The sequence below is a fragment of the Trachurus trachurus genome (assembly GCF_905171665.1).
Source record: "Trachurus trachurus genome assembly, chromosome: 3".
Classification (NCBI taxonomy): Eukaryota; Metazoa; Chordata; class Actinopteri; order Carangiformes; family Carangidae; genus Trachurus; species Trachurus trachurus.
Window position 1 is genome coordinate 8,582,643 of NC_139893.1, and position 19,281 is coordinate 8,601,923.

The following is a 19,281-nucleotide window of genomic DNA, read 5'->3' on the forward strand; positions in this document are numbered from 1 at the left end:
TGTCCACCAGAGCGTTTTGGAGTTGTTGGATTGTGTATTTGATGAGTTTGATGAGGGAAACCAAGAAATCCCATGAGGCTCCGTAGTGTAGCATTCAGAGAGAGGTTTTTTACTTCAAGAAAGCCGACATGTTTGTAAACTTAGCTAAGTCTCGTGAAGTCTCCGGTGAGAGTCAAGTTGATGCGTCATTATTTCTTTATCGTCCGAATAAACAACAGCCAAATCACTCTTACTGCTACGAAAACGTTGTGTCTCCGAGTTGATAAAACAAACGGGAGCTTCAGATTACATATCAACATCAACTTGACTCTCGCACAAGACTAACAACCTAAAAAAACACCAGTGAATCTCTAATATACAGTGAAGAATATTTCGACAGGTTTGGTAAAAACAACAGGAAGTAAACACGCTAACGTGCGGTCCCTTTGTGTAAATGAAATGCATAGTTAATGGGCTGTAACATCCAGGGCTGGTGTGGTCTCCTGTAGCTCAGGGAGATGGATGGTTCAGACCAGCAGGACGACGATGTTGCCAGGTGTGTGTGCATGTGTGTGTGTGTGTGTGTGTGTGGCCGTGTGCATTAATTGTCACCAAGCTGGAAACATCCAGCATTGGCTTCATTCACATATTGATCAGATGGGACCACACTTTGCTTCAGCCCCATTGCAGTATCGATCCTGATCAATATTTCATTTTATCTGCCTGTCAACCCTGAGACAAGGCTCTACCCTGTAGCAGGAACAAAAGCCATGGATGTTAATTATGTGTCAATGTCGGTGTTTTGTTATTTTTTCTTTAATCGATCGGTGGAAACTAAAGGTGCACTGTTAATTTCCACATATATGTAGGTTAGGCCTGTTTTATTATCAGCAGAAAAAAAAGAAAAAGTTAATTTTACCTCTTGTCCTTGAAGCGCTGGTCTGTTAGTCTTGTGTAAATAAACCAGTCGACACCTCTGTGAATATGAGAGTGTGTGTCAATTGCTTTCAAGTCAGGAAAGTCAAGTGGACAGGAACTCTGAATGAAATCCAAATTATTGCCGACAAGAGCGCTTATGAATCCATCACGCGACACGCAAACACTCTCATGTTGTAAAATCAATTAGGTTCATCTTCGTCCTTTGGGGTAAAGACAAGAGAGACACGAGAAACAAAGAGCAGAGGAGGAGGAGTCAAAGAGTGTGAGGCGAACAGAAGGGGTGAAAAAAAAACAAGAGTAAGATGGATGGATGGTGCTGATGATCTAACCCACACACCCTTACGGGTACAAATCAATACCTTCCAGAGCTCCCTGCGACCTTCACCTTTGAGACGACGCTCAAAGAACACGCTGAGAGAAAGAGGGAATAAAGCCGAGGAAGAGCGAGAGATAAATGAAAGGGGCCGTCACGAGCTGTCAGCAGCCTCCTTTCAGCTGCCTAAGGGTCCCACAGCTTCAGGATGGAAATGCTTGCATGGAGAAATGGTCAGACAAACAACATTTTGTCTTTTAGGAGGACAACAAAAGAGAAGCAGAAGAATAATAAGAAGAAAAGTCTAGACTGCGTAGTCAAATTTAGTATTCTTCTGAACCACAGAGCTGCAAAACTATTATTAATGACACGATCAGCAAGGACAATGACATTTATTTAGAGTCAGTCGCACAATGCAAAAATAAATGTAAATGCTCACTCATGCAAAGACGCAAGCGAGTCTATTAACTCCAATGGGAGAAGTGAACCGAAGTAAATTTTGGAGTCATTTTCCATAAGCCACATCTCTACCAGTTTATCTGCAAGCAGTCTCTGCATTTGCCTCTAAAACAACTCTGTCTGTCTGTTCTGTTATTATCTCATAGCGTGGTGAATGTGCAGGTCACAACTTGTCCAGCAGAGCGTTGTGGAGTTGTTGGATTGTGTATTTGATGAGTTTGATGAGGGAAACCAAGAAATCCCATTAGCCTCCATAGCATATAGCTCTGAGCAGCTCGCTCAGAGCTATATGCTATGGAGGCTCTGCTCCGCCGTTCTAAAAATAGCTTGCACCGACGAATAAAGGTAACGAACCTACTGCTAAAACTATAGGGATTATGGCAATGGGCCAATTTGCCAAAATGTTGAACGATCCCTTTAAAATTACAAATAATTTTAATTATGTACTTTTCTATGAAAGTAACATTATGCAAAGAGTCAAAGCGAGTGAACTGACCGACACAAGATTTTTTGCCTGTGAGTTACGTCTGTGCGTAGTCAGATCTACCCCCGTGTCTTTAACACAATAAATAGATGTCTGTGACGTAACATCCAAACTTTCCCCACATTGTTTTGATATTGTCAGCTCATTTTTAACGTTTCAAAATAGAATTTCTTTCTTCCTTCTTTGTTTTTTTCCCCCCCGCTCTCCATTGTGTAAAAATGGGCCAGAAATTGTCTGCTTCATGTTTTTCTCCATGACAGGGAAGAAAGGAAATACTGAGACAGGGACTTGAGGCTCTTTTACACTGTGATGGAAGCTGACAGACCTGAGAGAAATAAATCTTCAGTTGTCAATCAAAAATAGTGGTGGTGGTGGTGCTGCTGTTGCTGCAACTCAATCAGAGTGTGACATGCACTGACGGATACTGGTCTGTCCTGCTAGCCTGAAGCTAATGCTAAAAACATGTTTACTTTAAACTCACTTTGCAGAATCGATTTTTGATCGACTACCTGTTGACCCTCATTTCCCTGCTCCACCACCACTGGCTTCAAAATCTCCCTCCATGTCCATGTGTTTTGGTTTTTATGTTCAAATTAATGACACATCTACATTACACAGGCAAACATGCGTCTGTTGTGATTTATTATACATAAATACATGATACATAAAAGCTTTCCATCTAGAGACATGTTTACATGCATCTATTGTTTTTTATTATACATAAAGACATGATACAAAGAAACTCTCAAGTTTTATTTTAGGCCTTAATGAACAAGAGTTGCTGTTTATGAATGAATCACCACATTGCGTATTTTCTCCACTCAACAGGATGATTGGATGTTGTTGTTGTTTTCTGACCAGCTTGTGTGGTAAAAGGTGTAATTTACCCGTTTGACTCCAGTTGCTCAGTCGCACCAGGTAATAATGAGTAAAAAATGAAACAGGACGGTACAGGCTCTGTGATGAGCTGCAGGTCTCAGCCTGCAGTGATGACTCTGAGATATTATAATTACCATAACAATTTTTTTTTTGAGTTAATATGTGCATAAATAATTCAGGTTATCAAATCACTGATAACTACGGGGACAATAATGAATGCAGAGGAGGAGATGATACAATACCTCTCAGCTCTGTCAGCTCAAATAAAAGCACCAACCCAGAAATCAAACTCCGGCGGATGTGACTGTAATTACACTGCAAGAACCAATGAATAAGTTATTACCACTAATTGACCACAGTTTCAAACCTGCACCACGGTGATGAGATGAGATATGATGAAGCTATGAACTGCAGCACTTTATTATCATATAAATGTGTTGTTGTTGTTGTTGTTGTTTAGCAGGACTCACATTATCTACCACTCCTCTCTTACATTTCTTCTCTCTCTCTTGCTCCCAGAATCTGCATTAATCAGATGTCTCCTACAATACGACTAATTGACCCTGAATTATAGATTAGCAACAGTGTTTATTTTGTATCTGTAAAAGAAATAGCAGAATGACCTGGATACCCTATGGGCTCTCATATTTTTCCTCTCTCGATTGCTTTTTTCTTTCTATCTTTGATCAACGTCACTTTGTGGTTGTTTACTTTACTGTTTTGTGACTCTGCTGCTCATTTCTCTGGCGCCGTCTTTTTGAATCGAGGGAACAAGGTCGTCTGACTCTGGTCTGTTTCCTTTCTTTCTTTCTTTCTTTCTTTTAGCTCCGGCAGAGTTTGTTCAACCTCCGCAGTCCGTCGCTCGCCCCTTTGGCACCACCGCCATGTTCACCTGCCAGGCGCAGGGCGAGCCCGGGCCTCAGCTCACCTGGCTGAAGAACGGACAGATCCTGGAGCCCGGGGGGCACGTCAAACTCAGGAACAACAACAGGTAATGAAAAAAAACAACAACTGAAAATAAATAATACACGCAAAAGAGTCCACATAGTTTATTTATTTATTTATTTGATTAGGACAATGCACATTAATCAACATATCAGTGAAAAGCATCAATATAAATATGCTGGAGTTAGCACAGTTGCTAAATTTCATCCGTTGTCCTAAGGCAGGTATCATAGAAAAAACATACAGACATTACACAATTAGATAAAACATGTAGAAATCTTACAAAAAATAAAGTTAGGTAAGACCATACACAAAGTAGAAACGACAAAGTTGTTTTCAACCACTGTTTAAGGGTCTTTTTAAAGTGAAAGTGAGGAATATATAATATGGTCAAGTTTTTGTCGACGCTGTCAGACATGTTGTGTTGTTTGGCAAAAAGAGAGATTTGCTTTTTCTCTCTGCTGAGCATCGTCTTGTATGGGTCTTGTATTTTTGAAGTTATTGAATCATCACTCATCCATAACATGTTGATAAAACAGCTTTTGGGGGGTTGCCAGGTTGTGGAATAGCCTCAGCTGTTGAAGAAATCCATCAGGTTGATCCTCTGATCAACTGTGAAAACCACAAAATAAGAGATTATCAACGTTTATAGCTGCTTAATTATCAAATAAACCCAACCTGTTGAATCCGAAGCTCCTATTATTATTATCTATAAAGCAAGTTTAATTATGAATGAAGTTGAATCTATTTAATAACACTGAAAACAACAACAGATTTCCCATCATGTTAATGGTGATAGATGAACAGCAGACTGTTGTGTGGTTGTTGCCTCATGAACAAACTCCGATCAATTACTTTTTTATTGCTTTGTAATTACTTTGGGATCTGGTGGAAACCAACCAGGAATCTGTAGAATTATTCCTCTATTGCTTAAAAAAAACAAGTTATATAAAGACACGATTGACACTGATGAATTGATGCACATAGATACTCATTCTGAAATCGTCAATATATAGATAATATTTACAGATTTTCAGTCACATACTCATGAACATAAACAACCCTGGTCTGTCTCGGTCCCCTGGTGATGCACATGTACACAGCTGCAGCTTTACCATCAGATACTGTGTAACTTAACCGTTATAATATGAGTGAAATTAACACAAATGTGCACTTTATAACTCACAATAAAAATTTTAAGATTTTACCATAAGACATAGTAACATTTAAAGCTCAATTTATGGATGTAATGTAACATTTAAGTGGCATATGTTATATAAACCATAAAAAAATAACCATAACCATAAACCAGACTTATCAGAAAGTGGTTTTATTATTGAATTTCAGTCTGGGTTATGCAGAACGTATCATAATTCACTCATTCTGTCATTAACGCCACATTCGCCGTAGCGTCACGAGGTCTGAAACAGCTCGTCAGTATTAATCACTTCTTCTTCTTTGACCTGATCGTTGGCATCATCAAATGTTCCATTTTTTTTAATTTCTTTTCTGTGCGTTTTTCCATTGCTGCTCAAGCTGCAGCTGCTGAAAATTCATGCCTGCCAGTGCCAAGACATGAGCTTCAGTTTATTTGTGCTTTTGTGTGTTCATGTGTGTGTTCATGTGTGTGTGTGTGTGAGAGCTGCATTTTGACTGAGCGCTGGATGCTTTCCCATGGCGGTCCCCAGGAATGTCACGAGGAGGAGGAGGAGGAGGAGGAGAGAGACTGTATGAAATCAGCTCAGATAGTTTCAGCCTCAGCACCTCACACACATGTAAAGGCTGCATGTTGCTGGGGAGGTTCAGAGCTGTACAGTATGTGGCTCTGCAGAAACAGCTTTGCAGCAACACATCACATGTAAAAACCTGCTTCTGCTCGGACTTTACAACCTTTTTCTTATGTTTCTGACACGCGTTCATTGAAAAGGTGATGAATGGCTGTGTATAAAATCTCAACAATACTTCATTATGTCCAGAGTAATGACTAATATCACATCATGGTCAGGTCTTTTGTGCTCTGCTGCAGTTTCAATGCACGGCTTGTGGAGGATAAAATATAATATAATATAGTAGTTCAGCTTGTTGATTGTAAAACTCCCATTCTCTATTCATCCTGCAAATGTGTTGAGTAATTTTTCTGTACACATGGAAACTTTTACGAGCTGACCCTGGCAGGCAACCATCTCTGCATGGTGTTACTATTCATAAAAGAGAAATATATGAAGTGAATATATTAAATATGCAGCCAAAAAAATCAATACTTGCACTCTTGTTGCAGTGAGTGAAGGGAGTAGACACCTCCATCGCTCACATGCACGGCTCCACTCCCACTTGCCACTACCAGTCTATATTAGACGGAGAGATGGAGCGAGGGACTAACAAAGGAGGAAAGAAGAGAGGGAGGAAACAAATGAGAGGGCAGACAGTGGGAAAGAAAAAGGAGAAAAATGGCGGGGTGGTCAAAAGAGAAATGATGAGTCGGCGGGAAGAAGGACTGAGGAGAGAGAAAGACAGAGAGAGAGAGAGGGAAAGAAAGATAGAGTGGGTAGTCAGGGCATCGCAGCGTTTCCACTTGCCACCATTAGTGTATGACCTGCTATAATATGGATCTCATGCATCACAAACCCCGCTCTGTGATTGGTTAAGGAGGCAGGCTTCAGCTTGAGATCTACCATTAGCTAATTAGCTCATAAACTCAGCTAGTTGACCAGGAAATGCAGTCAGCCATTTAGAGAGCGCGGAACCAGCTTGATGTGCATCCTAGTAAGAATCGCAGCCGCCGCCGCTGAGCCGTGCAGCAGCAGCAGCAGCAGCAGCAGCAGCCAGCGAGGAGATAAAAGACATTACAGTCTGATTCATTATCACAGTGTTTAGTGTAATATCACAGATTAGTGAATGTGAAGCAGTCGTATACGCTGTGTTAACTCTGTCTGCAGCACAATGTGGTTGTAGCTATGCAGTGTAAACAGTGCAAACAGCAACTATTTTGATCCAATATATGTTGAGTTTTCTATCATAAAACTGGCCATTAATTATCTCTGGACGAATCGTTTCTGCTCCTCTTGTTTTGTTTTTCTACTTCAGAAAAATTTGGACCTACCGGAGACCAGGTGTCCTGTGTAGAGAGTTATATAGTAAAAAAAAAGAGACTGAAATACAGTATATGACTGATATTCCCTTCAAAAGTGTTTGCTTCGACCTCTCTAACCAATCAGAGAAGGCTAAATTCAGCTCATGGCTGCTGCTCAATTATGTAAATGACTCGAGGGTTACAGTAGGAAAGCTCTCTGAATCCTGTAATCCTGTATTCACTGAGAAAAACATTAGTTTTGTTTTAGTAGGTGTTGCAGACAGAGGTAACAGTGAACACTTGTTTTTTCCAGATTCCTTCAATAAAATCTTTTCTTTACTCTGTTGATTTATTATTATGTTGACGCTTTTGTCTCCGACTGTCCGCTTCCTGCCTGCACAGAGGGGAAGCTGCAGATTGAGACAGAGTACGGGCACTGTGATGAGATGGCAACAAGCTCTCCCACTGAGATGGAGCCAACTCATATATTATAGTAGGAAATGCAATTTCCTAGAAGAGCAAGTCAGAAAAGCACACAAAAACAATATACGTACATTATATATATTGTGTATAGAATAGAATAGAATACTTTATTGTCATTGCATGTGACCATACAACGAGATTCATTTATTTCTCAAAGCACACAAGCACTAGCATTCACACATATTAAAAAACAAAACAAAACAAAGAAACTGCTGATTATCTATCTATCTATCTATCTATCTATCTATCTATCTATCTATCTATCTATCTATCTATCTATCTATCTATCTATCTATCTATCTATCTATCTATCTATCTATCTATCTATCTATCTATCTATCTATCTATCTATAGATATCCATGTGTATTATGTCTCTGTGTATATACTATATACACACTGTACACATGGATACCTAAGCCCAGCAGAGAGATTTTAATTGTGTGTGTTGTACGGTTGTATTTGTGTTGTTTGTGTGAAATGCACACAGGCAGAGGTTTCCCCGCTCAGCCATCTCTCATGACGCTGACCTTCAAGAGCAAATCGGACAAGGGAAGGAAGGGGAATCGATTGTACATTTCATTCACACACACGCATGCACACACATTAATCAAAAAGCAAGTGAGCCCGTATGTGCACAAATAGCCCCGTGGTGCGCGCCATCATTCATTTTGTGCACACGCATAATCAAACATGAAAATCCACAAACGTGTTGCCCCCTTAACTCCACATCCACACACACACACATGCGGGGAAGACAAAGCTGTATGAGATGCAGTGATGTCAGAGAGAGGAGCTGATTGGCTGCTTCTGTAAACACACACACACACACACACACACACACACACACACACACACACAGCTGCTGGAGGGTGAAGCCGTGTGTTTGCTCTCTCTCTGTCACATCTCAACAGATCCTGATACACACACACACACCTGCACACACACACACACACACACATACACATACATCACTCACGTTGCAAGACTTATTGTTATCCCATTCATTACAGGAGCCTCTGCTGACCAGGCTCCTGTAAAAACATGCTATCGTGGCTATTTGAAGCCTCTGTGAGAGCCGCTCCTAATTATGTATTAGGACTCACTTCAGTCTTAAGTCTCTAAAGCTGGGAGGTGTAATCATCCAAGACACACAAGCTGTGATCACACATCACACGGCGTAATCAGCACGAGGTTGAAAGTCGGCCCCGCTTTGTTTCAGACGGTGTCGGCGATAATGTCAAAAATAATAGTTTACTCTCCCTGATTAAAGAGGAACTACCGTATGCAGAATTTTTCCCGTTGGCTATGCTACAATTTTACAGTAATTAAAAAGCTTCGGAGTCATTGTGATGGTTAAATACATGACTTGTAGCTTGTTACGAGTGAGAACGGAGGCTCTCTGCCTTCCACCTGGTGTCTCACGGCTGAAAACCAACCTTGCAACATCGGTGTTTCTGCAGCACCGCGACACAAACCTGCAATCTTTTATTTATGACAGTTAAAACTACACAAATATACACGTCGTAACATCGTATATGTTATATAAAAACATTATCCACAGCTCTGTTGATTGCTTTTTTTCGCCAGCTTCGTTAAAAACAAAATGCACATGGCCGGGAGGAGGGTTAGCAAAACAGCGCAAAAACCGCCACCAGACTTGCATAGTTCCTCTTTAATGTGGAATACTCAGTTTACATCCGTATGAAAAGAGTTAAGTTTACATAGTTAAGTTACGTGTCTGTGTTTCTCTGTGTGTGATAATTAATGGCCGACATCTGAGGGAACAGGCAACCACCACACAAACCTGGACATTTTGTAGCTGAATCCTTTCAAAGGCTCTTTTTTCCTTCCCTTTCCTTTCCTTTCCTTTCTTTTCTTTTCTTTTCTTCTTTTTTTTCTCTCCGCTGTCTTTCACCAGGACCTGCCTTTCTTGTTTGCGGCCCCTCTCTTGTGCCCCACATCCCCCTTTCCTGCCCCCACTACACAGAGCTGGGGCCTGGGCATTGGCCTTGAACTCTGACCCCGCCTGTAATCAGTCATATCCCTGGGCCCGTCCCTCCTCTCAGGCCACAGACAGCTCCTCGCTCCTCCCCCTCCTCCTCCTCTTTCTCCTCACCCCCTCCTTCCCCACCTCTTCCTCCTGTTCTCGCTTTTGTCCCCGTGTTTTTTTTTTGTTTTTTTTCCCCCCTTTCTCCTCTTTTTTTTTCCTGGATCCAGAATGAGCCGTGCTGGCTTTTGATGGGGGGGTGTGGGTGGCTGCCCAGAGACAACGGAGAGTAAACACAGCCTCAGCAGCTGAACAACAGACCCAAGGCCCCACTGTCAGCCACTCCCCTGGCCCACGGCCTTATCCATCAATCTGTGAAATGACCTTGAACTGATGAGTAAATGATGGTGTCAACCTGTCAGCGCAGGACAGCTCGGCTTTGGAGCTCGTGTTAGACAAGCAAACAGTCCAAAACTCAGCCCCCGTCCACCTCCCTGCAGAGACTTCCTCTCTCTTTCAGACTTGATACTGTTCTTGTTCCCTCACACGTTGCATGAATCTCTGCTCTCGTCTGCTGTTGCATATTAATGCACATCGATCTAGGCCGAGCTTTCTAATCGAAAAAAGTCTTTAAAAAAAACACTAAAAGGGAGGTTCCTCAGACAGCATGTCATTTTGTAATCTTCCTGCCTGAGATTTTTGCTTATTCATCTTTGACCTGTAGAAAGAAGAAGGTTGTTATGATACAGTAGCACTTGCATTTTCATTAGATAAGGAAAACATTTCAAAGGATTTCCCTGTGCAAATTCAGCTTCAACTTGACTCGTCTAAACATCTCAGGTCTTTTCCTGAGAAATGTCCAGGTACAGGGAGGAATGTGGTTCGCATTTCCAGCTGCAGCAGTCGAGCACAGAGGAGTTAACGCCCACTTCAAACTCTTGACACTCTGCTCCTCTGTTTCCTAAACGATACGTACAGTATCATCGTGACAGACTGCAGCTTTACATTTAGTCACTAAAAAGTTGCCTCAAAATCTTTGGCAAAATACAGCCCATAAATACTTCACTAATTGATGGGAAGATACAAAAATATGTTTGGCACATTAAGCACTTTCACTCTCTAAAAAGTTCAGAAAAAACAAAAATCTTCGCACATCTATTTCTCAGGCAGGTGCGTTGGAGGGTGACAATTAAGTCCAAATTAAAAAAAGAAGAGTTCCCGCACACATGGCCAACTTGCAGAATTTATTGTATTGCAGCAAATGTTTGCGCCAACACAGGAAGCCATCTTAAATAGGAGTGGCTGTGTGACACAAACCAATCACTTTCCCACACGTCACGTGGGTGTGAGGAATTCAAATATCAAATATCAACATACAAACAATAGAAACAGCATCAATATACAAAGGTAAAGAGCAATGAATATATACAATAAATACTAAGCTGCCGTGACTGGATACATTAGGTCCTAATGGAAGGTAATAGCTGATAATCACAGTCAGAAACAATAAATACGACAGATACAATAGAAAAATAGAAGACAGAGGGACTTGCAATAAAAAGTGTGCAAGGATACAACAGAAATCTGAAACAGTCTGAACAAATCATGCAGAGTCTACCTGCATACTCTCTAAAAAGTTGAAGCCACTGATGCTTTCATCATAAAGTTGGAGAGGAAGTTTTGACAGCAGGTGTGGAATTTCATATTGCTGCACGTCGTCGGCAGCGCTGGTTCATGTGTATGCGGCTTGGTTTATGTACTGTACATGTTGTGCGTGTGTGCTCATGCATGTGTGTGTGTGTGAATGTGCCTACATGTGGTTGTTGGAAGCTGCTGTGCCTCCAGGAACAAGCAGCGTCTTGTGGAATTTCCCCCCGGCTCTCCCTGCAGGCCCGTCCGTCCAGGCCCGGAGTGGCATCAGCCCCCCCTAACTCCCTCCTCCCCTCCTCCCCCTCTCCTCCCCTCCTCCCCTTCGTGGCCCCCGGTGCTGCGTCTGGTCAGGCTGTCTGTCCGCAAACACCCCATCCATCGCCGATATGAAAGGCTGTCAGAAACGTGATGGTTGAGTAGCGAGCTGAGCGCTGGCGACTGCTGCCACCTCGGGGGTCAGAGGTGAGATTGACTGGGAGAGGGTGAAACGCAGAGAGGGGCCTCTTTGACCTGATAATTATCCAGATTGAATCCACCTGGTCGCCGTGGACAGAATAATGACTCTTCCACCTCTCCGCCTCCTCTGACCCAGTTTTAGAGACATACAGTAATTGTATCCCAGCACATCAATTTTGAAAAGGAAATGAAATGATTTACTCCTCCACGGCGCCCGCTGACCCAGAAGAGCACTCCCCCCTGTCCTTACAAATCCGTCCTTACAAACCTCGCCCAGGCCGCTCCGAGGTCGGCCGCTCCGTCGTCAGCTGAAATGCCACTCTCCTCCTCATGTCCCATTTCACGGGTCCACAAGGCGTCCAATGACAAACCGTGTGTGCCGCACAAAAGGTTGACATGTTGTTCTTTCAATAAATTGCATGCTTTTCCTCATGGGACCGTCCTGGCATTTCTTAATAAATCCTGATTTAATACACCGCAGAATCGACCTGTCCATCAAAGACAGATGACAATCTGCTCAACAGGTTCATACAAACTGCAAATGACAGATTAGCGTGGTGCTGTGGGATATGTTGAACCCCCGTGGCATTCGCTCCTACTGTTTCAACGGCTTCTTTCCCTTTATGTGGGGGAAAAAAACGCCTCTAATCTCTCAAAATGCCACGACCGAAGGCTGCGCTGCTTTTAAACGGAGAGAAAATGGACCAAAGTACAACTGAAGCTCTACTTTATTCCCGAGGTGTTTGTTGTTTTGTGGGCTGTCAGTTTTCCTCAGCGCACATTACACCTTAAATACAGCAGAAATGGCCTTGGTATATGAAAATGGCATGAAGAATTGTTTAGCGCCACAGGGCCTCATTTCCATAGTATGTTAAATGTTTTATTTTTCCTTTTTGCCGTAGGACAAACGCAGAACAGTGGATTATGTATTCTCATCTAATAACACCTACTCAACGTGCACACACACACACGCGCGTGCACGTACCCTTATATTTCTTCTATAGCAGGAGACAGGCCAGGTGGGAGGGAAGACGAAGAAGCCGAGATAGAAAGGATGGGGACAAAGAGCAGAGTGGTGGAGGTACGATAGAGAGGAGCGATGATTGGAACAGAGAGAATATAGAGTGAAGGCACCGGGAAAAATGATTTACCATGTGTGGGAGGTTGTGTGTGTGTGTGCACAATACAGGTATGTGGGTACTACACGTATATGTGTGTGTGTGTGTGCATAGACAGATGAAATGTTTTACTGATACAGGCAAATTACATTTTTGAAACACTGAAACAGATTTATCTCGTCCAACGGGAGTTCGAGTAGAAGATGAATCCGTTTTGAAAGTGTGTGCTTTGCATGAGTGAGGATACTCCACACGATGCGACAGAGCTGCTGCTGCTGGAGGAGGAGGAGGAGGAGGAGGAGGAGGAGTTAGTTAGTGAGATAGGAGTGAGTGAGGAGTTCGTTCGTGTGCCTTTGTCACACACACAGTTGAACTCAGTGCCCTGTGATGCCGACATATTGTCACTTGAAGTAGCTACTGGTTCATTTGTTCAAGGGCAGATCTGTTATATCTGGGTTTCATAATAGTTATAGTACAACAACACAGTTTGTTTGTTTTGTTTTGCTTCACTGTATCTGAAGGTTTCAGACATAAAGTCAGTATGGAAATGAGAGGGGGAAAAAAGATGTTGATGCTTTTAGAGCGTCAATTAAACCTGATGCTCCATCAGTCGTGACTCCTGGAACAAGAAGCACAATGTTGTTTTTTTCCTGATTTTAACTAAACTAAACTAATCCCGCACTTTGCACATTTTGTTTTCTCAATAGTCCACTTTTAATATTTCAACTAATCTCCAGTCACATTTCTGGAGGAGTCTGATAAGAGTTGTTGATTTTTTTGTTTGTCCTTTCATTTGTTGCCAAATTCTCATGAGTCTGGAGACTATTTGATATAAACTGCAGCAGCGACTCTTTAACACTCATACTAAAGAAAGATCAAACAGGTTTAGACGGCAGCAGAGAGAATTTAAATATTCCTACTCCATATTTAATATTCTCCAATGTGTTTGTCTTCTGTGATTTAGATCCGAGTGTAGATTGAAAACTTCTTTGTATTTAAAGTTTCTCACACTCAATCAATCAACTCTTGTGAAACTAAACTTTTGCTCTCCCTCCTGTTCCCTCTTTCCTCTCCTCTCCTCCTGCTCTTACAGCACACTGACCATCTACGACATCAGCCAGGACGACGAGGCCATCTACCAGTGCATTGCGGAGAACAGCGCCGGCTCCACGCAGGCCAGCGCTCGCCTCACGGTGCTGCAGGCCGACGGGCTGCCCGGCGTGCCCACCCACCTGCAGGCCGAGGCCCTGTCCCCCTCCACCATCCAGGTGTCCTGGACGGAGCCCGAGCTCAACACCGAGGACATCATCAGCTACGTGCTGCACATCCGCAAGACCTCAGGTGAGGCTGCACTGACGATCAATGGGCAATGGGCCAATTTGCCAAAATGTTGAACTATCCCTTTAATCACCGTTGTAATCTAATTTTACTCTGTAATCTGGGACCTTGTGACGCCGACATATTGTCACTTTCATCTTGACACATGAAGAAGCTGCAGCTGGTTCATTAATCCAAGTGCAGGTCTGTTATATCTGGGACTCGTTGCCCTGGTTTTACTGTAGTACAGAACAATATTGTATTTTTTGCTTTAGGTTTCATAAAAAGACAGATAAACCCCTCCTTTTTTAAAGTTAATCACCGTTGTAATCTCATTAATTAGTCAAACTTCACATTGGGTGAAACGAGGAAAGCTAAAGAGAAGCTTCTACAGAGAGTAGTAGAAGTAGTTATAGCTCTAGTCTAGATAAATGTTTAAATCCTGTGTTTTTAAAGTGTGAATAAGCCGTGATACTGAGGTGATGAGGGTGGACGACACCGAAAAGTGTCAGCGAGGGGCCCGTTTGACAAAAAGTGCTGAGTGGGGGGATTCATACATGCAGATGACAAGTGGCGTCAGCATCACGTTTCCTGACGACTGTCACTGCCAAACTGCAGATATACATGTGTGAGTCCTGCTTCACTCTCATGTGTGTGTGTGTGTGTGTGTGTGTGTGTGTGTGTGTGTGTGTGTGTGTGTGTGTGTGTGTGTGTGTTTTTTTACACTTTGGGTAAGTGTACGGGTGTGAACGTGTGAGTCCATGTGTGGTGAGAGTCTCATAACGACAGCTGCTGTTCTCCACACTGGTTCCATCGGACGGATAATTAAGGGCCCCGGGGGCCAACCAATAGGATCTGCTGTAATTACCCATCCAAGATTGCACGGCCCAGTTGATGAAGGGCTGAAGGTAGAAAGTGGTTATGGCTGAATGTCTCTGGATTTAGAGCAATAAAATGCTTTAACATCCTCTGGAAGTCCCTCTTTTACCCCGGCTGTCCTCACTCCACCCCTGCAATTCAGCCAACCGTCATCATTCAGGCTCCCAGGGCCAAACTGGATTAGCTATTACCTAACAGAGCTGCTCCGATAACACCACTCAAATGGGCAATAACCATAAAAGGATGACACAAACAGATTGTATCTATTGTTTCCTCTCTTGATCTTATTTGCCGTCACTTTAATGCCCGCGCCTCCTCCATCCCTGTTTTCTTTTCCTGTTTTTCTGCCGTTCGTTTTTTTTTTTCCATTTCTGTCTCTGCTCAACCCTGACCTCCTCTTTCTGTTTCTCCTCCTCCTCCTCTTCTTCCTCCTCCGTCCTCCTGCTCCAGACCCGGTGGAGATGGAGTACGAGGAGGCCGTCAGTAAGGTGACGCTGCAGCAGATCATCAGGGACCTGGAGCCCTCCACCAGTTACACCTTCTACGTCAAGGCCTACACCTCCCACGGGGCCAGCAAACCATCGCAGAATGTCACAGAGAGCACCCACGGGGAGGGTGAGCGCGCACTCACTCACAAACCACATCCCTGACCAACACAAACACAAATAACTTACAATATCATGTAAAAGTCCATTTCCAGTAGTTCAAGTTAACAAACCCAAGTATTGAGTGCATATAGATGGACATACTTTTAAAAAGGCCAATATTTCCATATTAAAAATGATTGTTTTTTAATTTGTCTTTTGTAATATATATACTATACCAATATAGAACTTATAGTATCTGACTATACTAATCATTGACCTGACGAAGAGCCAGGCGCTCGAAACGTTGTCTCTTTTAATACGTAGCCCTTGAATAAATATATTTTCTATTTCGGGAGAAGCAGGTGTTGTGAGTTATCTTTTTTGCCTTCTTTTGTAACATTCAAACAGTTTGAGATACTGAATTTTAGTTTAGTCTTCATTAAATGTCAGCCATAATCGTTGCAATTAAAAGAAATTAAATAAATAAAGACATGAAATGTTTCATTCTGTTTGTAATGGATCTGTATAATCTTTTAATTAAAGTTTAATTAATGACATGAATAAACTTTTCTATGATATTCTAATTTATTGAGATGCACCTGATAGAAGATATCAGTAGTATTTTATTTTGAAATCATGCACATTTACCGGTGGGGCTCCTTTATATCAGGCGTTATGGTTGTGAAACATCGTAGGCTGTTTAAAAAAAAAAGCTGTTAAGTGCCTCTGCTGTCATGTTGTTGTGCCACTTTGATTGACAGCCTGTGTTGTGTTGCGTTGTGTTGTGTTGCAGTGCCTGCGCCTCCCTCCCTCTACACCAAGGTGGTGAACAGCAGCGTTGTGCAGGCGACGTGGGAGCCTTCCTCTAAGATGGGCCAGCATCAGGGCTTCAGGCTGTTTTACAGGCGAGCCCACACGCCGCTCTTCACGGGTCCCATCACCTTCCCTCGCAACGTCACCCAGTACAACATCGCTCAGCTGGGTGAGAACGAAACCGTCTTTTACCTCCCTCTCGCCGCTGTAATCTAATTTTATACTCTGTAATCTGGGACCTTGTGACGCCGACATATTGTCACTTTCATCTTGACGCATGACGTAGCTGCAGCTGGTTCGCATATTCAAGTGCAGGTCTGTTATATCTGGGGCTCGTTGCCCTAGTTTCAGTACAACAACATTGTGTTTTTCGCTTCACGGTTTCAGAAAAAAACAGATAAAACCTCCTTTTTTTTTACGTTAATCACCGTTGCAATCTCATTAAAGGAACCATGTTTTATACTGTAATCTGGGCTCATGTACAAGCATTTCACAATCCCTCCTTAGACATGAGCTGAATATTAATAAACGATTAAAAAAACTCCTACATCAGGAAACCAGCGGCTTCTGACACTTAATTTCAATAAGGAAAATAATTTCCCTCCCGGAGTTAATATCTCATCTCCCACAATGCATAATAATTTTTTTTTTTTTTTACCATCTTCTATTTTTTTTTCTTTTGAACATCTGTGCTTTGTTCATTATCTAAAAAATCTCTGTCTGTATTTTTTTTTTCCCTCCACAGATCCTGCACTGGTTTATGAAATAAAGCTTCTTGCGTACAACAAACACGGAGACGGCAACGCCACCGTGCGATTCGTTTCACTTCGGGAGGCGGTGGCGAAATCTGGTAATTCTTACACACGCCATCACATCAGTCCAGTGCATCAAATAGTTGAACGTGTCTCTCTCTCTGAGTCATAAGTGTCATCTTATATTTATAGCTGAGTGGTCACGCCTCACACTTAACAGCCCACTTCACCATCCACCATCCAACCACTCAGGTTTATTCAAACTCTGCAAACGCTGCTTTTGACCCTGATCTGTGCTGCTGCTGCTGCTGTGTCTCCCTCAGTGCTCGACACCCCGTGTGACTGTGTCAAAGACGAGCAGAGCAAAACATCCACCACGGGCATCATCATCGGCATTCACATCGGAGTCACCTGCATCATCTTCTGCGTGCTCTTCCTCGTCTTCAGCTACCGCGGCAGGTCAGTGCAAACACAACGCACTTATCGCTTTACAGCAACAAGTGGAACTGATGGAAACAACTTAACAAAAACAGTTCAGTGTCGCTCCATAATATGTGCAGGCAGCTGACAATGTATGTGTGTGTGTGTTATATGTGTGTGTGTGCTGGTGTAATCCCCAGGTTAATGATCTGTAAGACGGTTCAGGCCACCCCCCAGGCAGGGCACAGTGCAGTGCTCGAATCCTCATCTTCTTCGCAGGGGGCCGCGGGGCTGAACGGGGCCGCCAGGAGAGAGATGGAGGTCAATGGCAGCGCAGCGGGGAATAAAATGGTCGACAGCAACGAGCTCGAGAGACTTTTCACTCAGCCCAAAACACAGGATACGTGCATGGTGAGTCCTGGTGGTTAAAGGAGAGGAGAGGAGAGGAGAGGAGAGGAGAGGAGAGGAGAGGAGAGGAGAGGAGAGGAGAGGAGAGGAGAGGAGAGGAGAGGAGAGGAGAGGAGAGGACCGGGTCAAGACAGAAGGGGAAATCCATTTTAATCCAGACACTGTTGAAACGTGATGAATACAGAAGAACTTGCCCTGAAGCTCAATATTAAAGAGGAATTATGCAGGATTTTTACCTTAACTATGCTACATTTTTACCTTAATTAAGCAGCTTCGGAGTAATTGTGATGGTTAAATAGCTGGTGCTGGAGAATGGAGGCTCACTGCCTTCCACCTAGCATCTCTTGGTTGAAAAACAACCTTGTAAGATCAGAGTCCCAGCTCTCGTCTCTGCAGCACTGCGACACAAACGGCCCCCTGTAACCCGTAATCTCTTGTTTATGACAGATGAGATTACACAAATATACAGTACGTTGTAACATAGTTTATGATAAATAACGTCATCCACCGCTCCAAACAAAAAACAAATGCACATGGCCGAGAGGAGGGTTAGCAAAATAGCAGGAAAGCGACTGGACTTGCACAGTTCCTCTTTAATTTAGTTTATCAACTGTTATTCAAATGAGTAGGCAAAACAGTAGAAAGGAAATTAAAGCAATACAAGAAAATAAACAGAGAGAAAGACATTTACAGTCAGTAAAGTGGTCATCTCAGCTACAGTGTTGCTTTAAAAATACACAAGGAAACATAAACAAGCGAATTCAGAGACTAAAATACATTTAAATATTTCTTTGCCTGAGGAAAGAAGTGAAAGATCCTGGTGGCCTGATGTGAGGATGAGGCTAAAGTTCAGTTTGTTTGTTTCTGTCTGTTTTCAGTCCGACTCCTTCGCGCTGAACGACACCCAGCTGTCGACGATACCGCTGGACGAGTTCGCGGTGGAGCGGGAATCAGAGACTCGGTTCCCTCCTGCAGCAGCAGCAGCAGCAGGTCACCACGACCAAGGCTAATCATGTATGAAGGCTTATCACACGGCGCTGTCCACACAGCGTCCACTTAGACTCTTCTCTCACTCAGGTTGACAAGTGTTTCCTTTCAAAGTAGTTTTTTTTTTTTTTTTTTTTTCCTTTTTGTGCAAAGATGATTTCTTTTATCGGTAAGTTAAGAGGTTCTGGAGGATCAGGACTGTGCTCTTGGCCTGGGGTCTGGAGAGCTCTCTGCTGATGGATGGCTGTATTTCTAGCCAGGCCAGTTAAACGCTCTTTATTTTACAGTTTTGTCGTTTAGAGGGCTGTCACTTTAAAATATATATATATAAATAAATAAATAAAACATAAAACCT

The 19,281-nt window shown here is 42.9% G+C and overlaps 1 protein-coding gene across 1 annotated transcript in view; it reads left to right on the forward strand.

Annotated features, from left to right (window-relative positions):
- Positions 1-18,949, forward strand: part of igdcc3 (immunoglobulin superfamily, DCC subclass, member 3) — a gene marked incomplete at both ends in the record, with an annotated part of 65,981 nt that extends 47,032 nt beyond the window's left edge. Inside the window, 8 exons of the mRNA XM_084001523.1 lie at positions 3,879-4,044; positions 13,857-14,104; positions 15,410-15,574; positions 16,340-16,528; positions 17,105-17,209; positions 17,435-17,570; positions 17,732-17,942; positions 18,818-18,949. Of these exons, the coding sequence (XP_083857649.1) occupies positions 3,879-4,044; positions 13,857-14,104; positions 15,410-15,574; positions 16,340-16,528; positions 17,105-17,209; positions 17,435-17,570; positions 17,732-17,942; positions 18,818-18,949 (1,352 nt within the window). The remainder of the gene's footprint in view (positions 1-3,878; positions 4,045-13,856; positions 14,105-15,409; positions 15,575-16,339; positions 16,529-17,104; positions 17,210-17,434; positions 17,571-17,731; positions 17,943-18,817) is intronic.
- Positions 18,950-19,281: the final 332 nt, after the last annotated feature.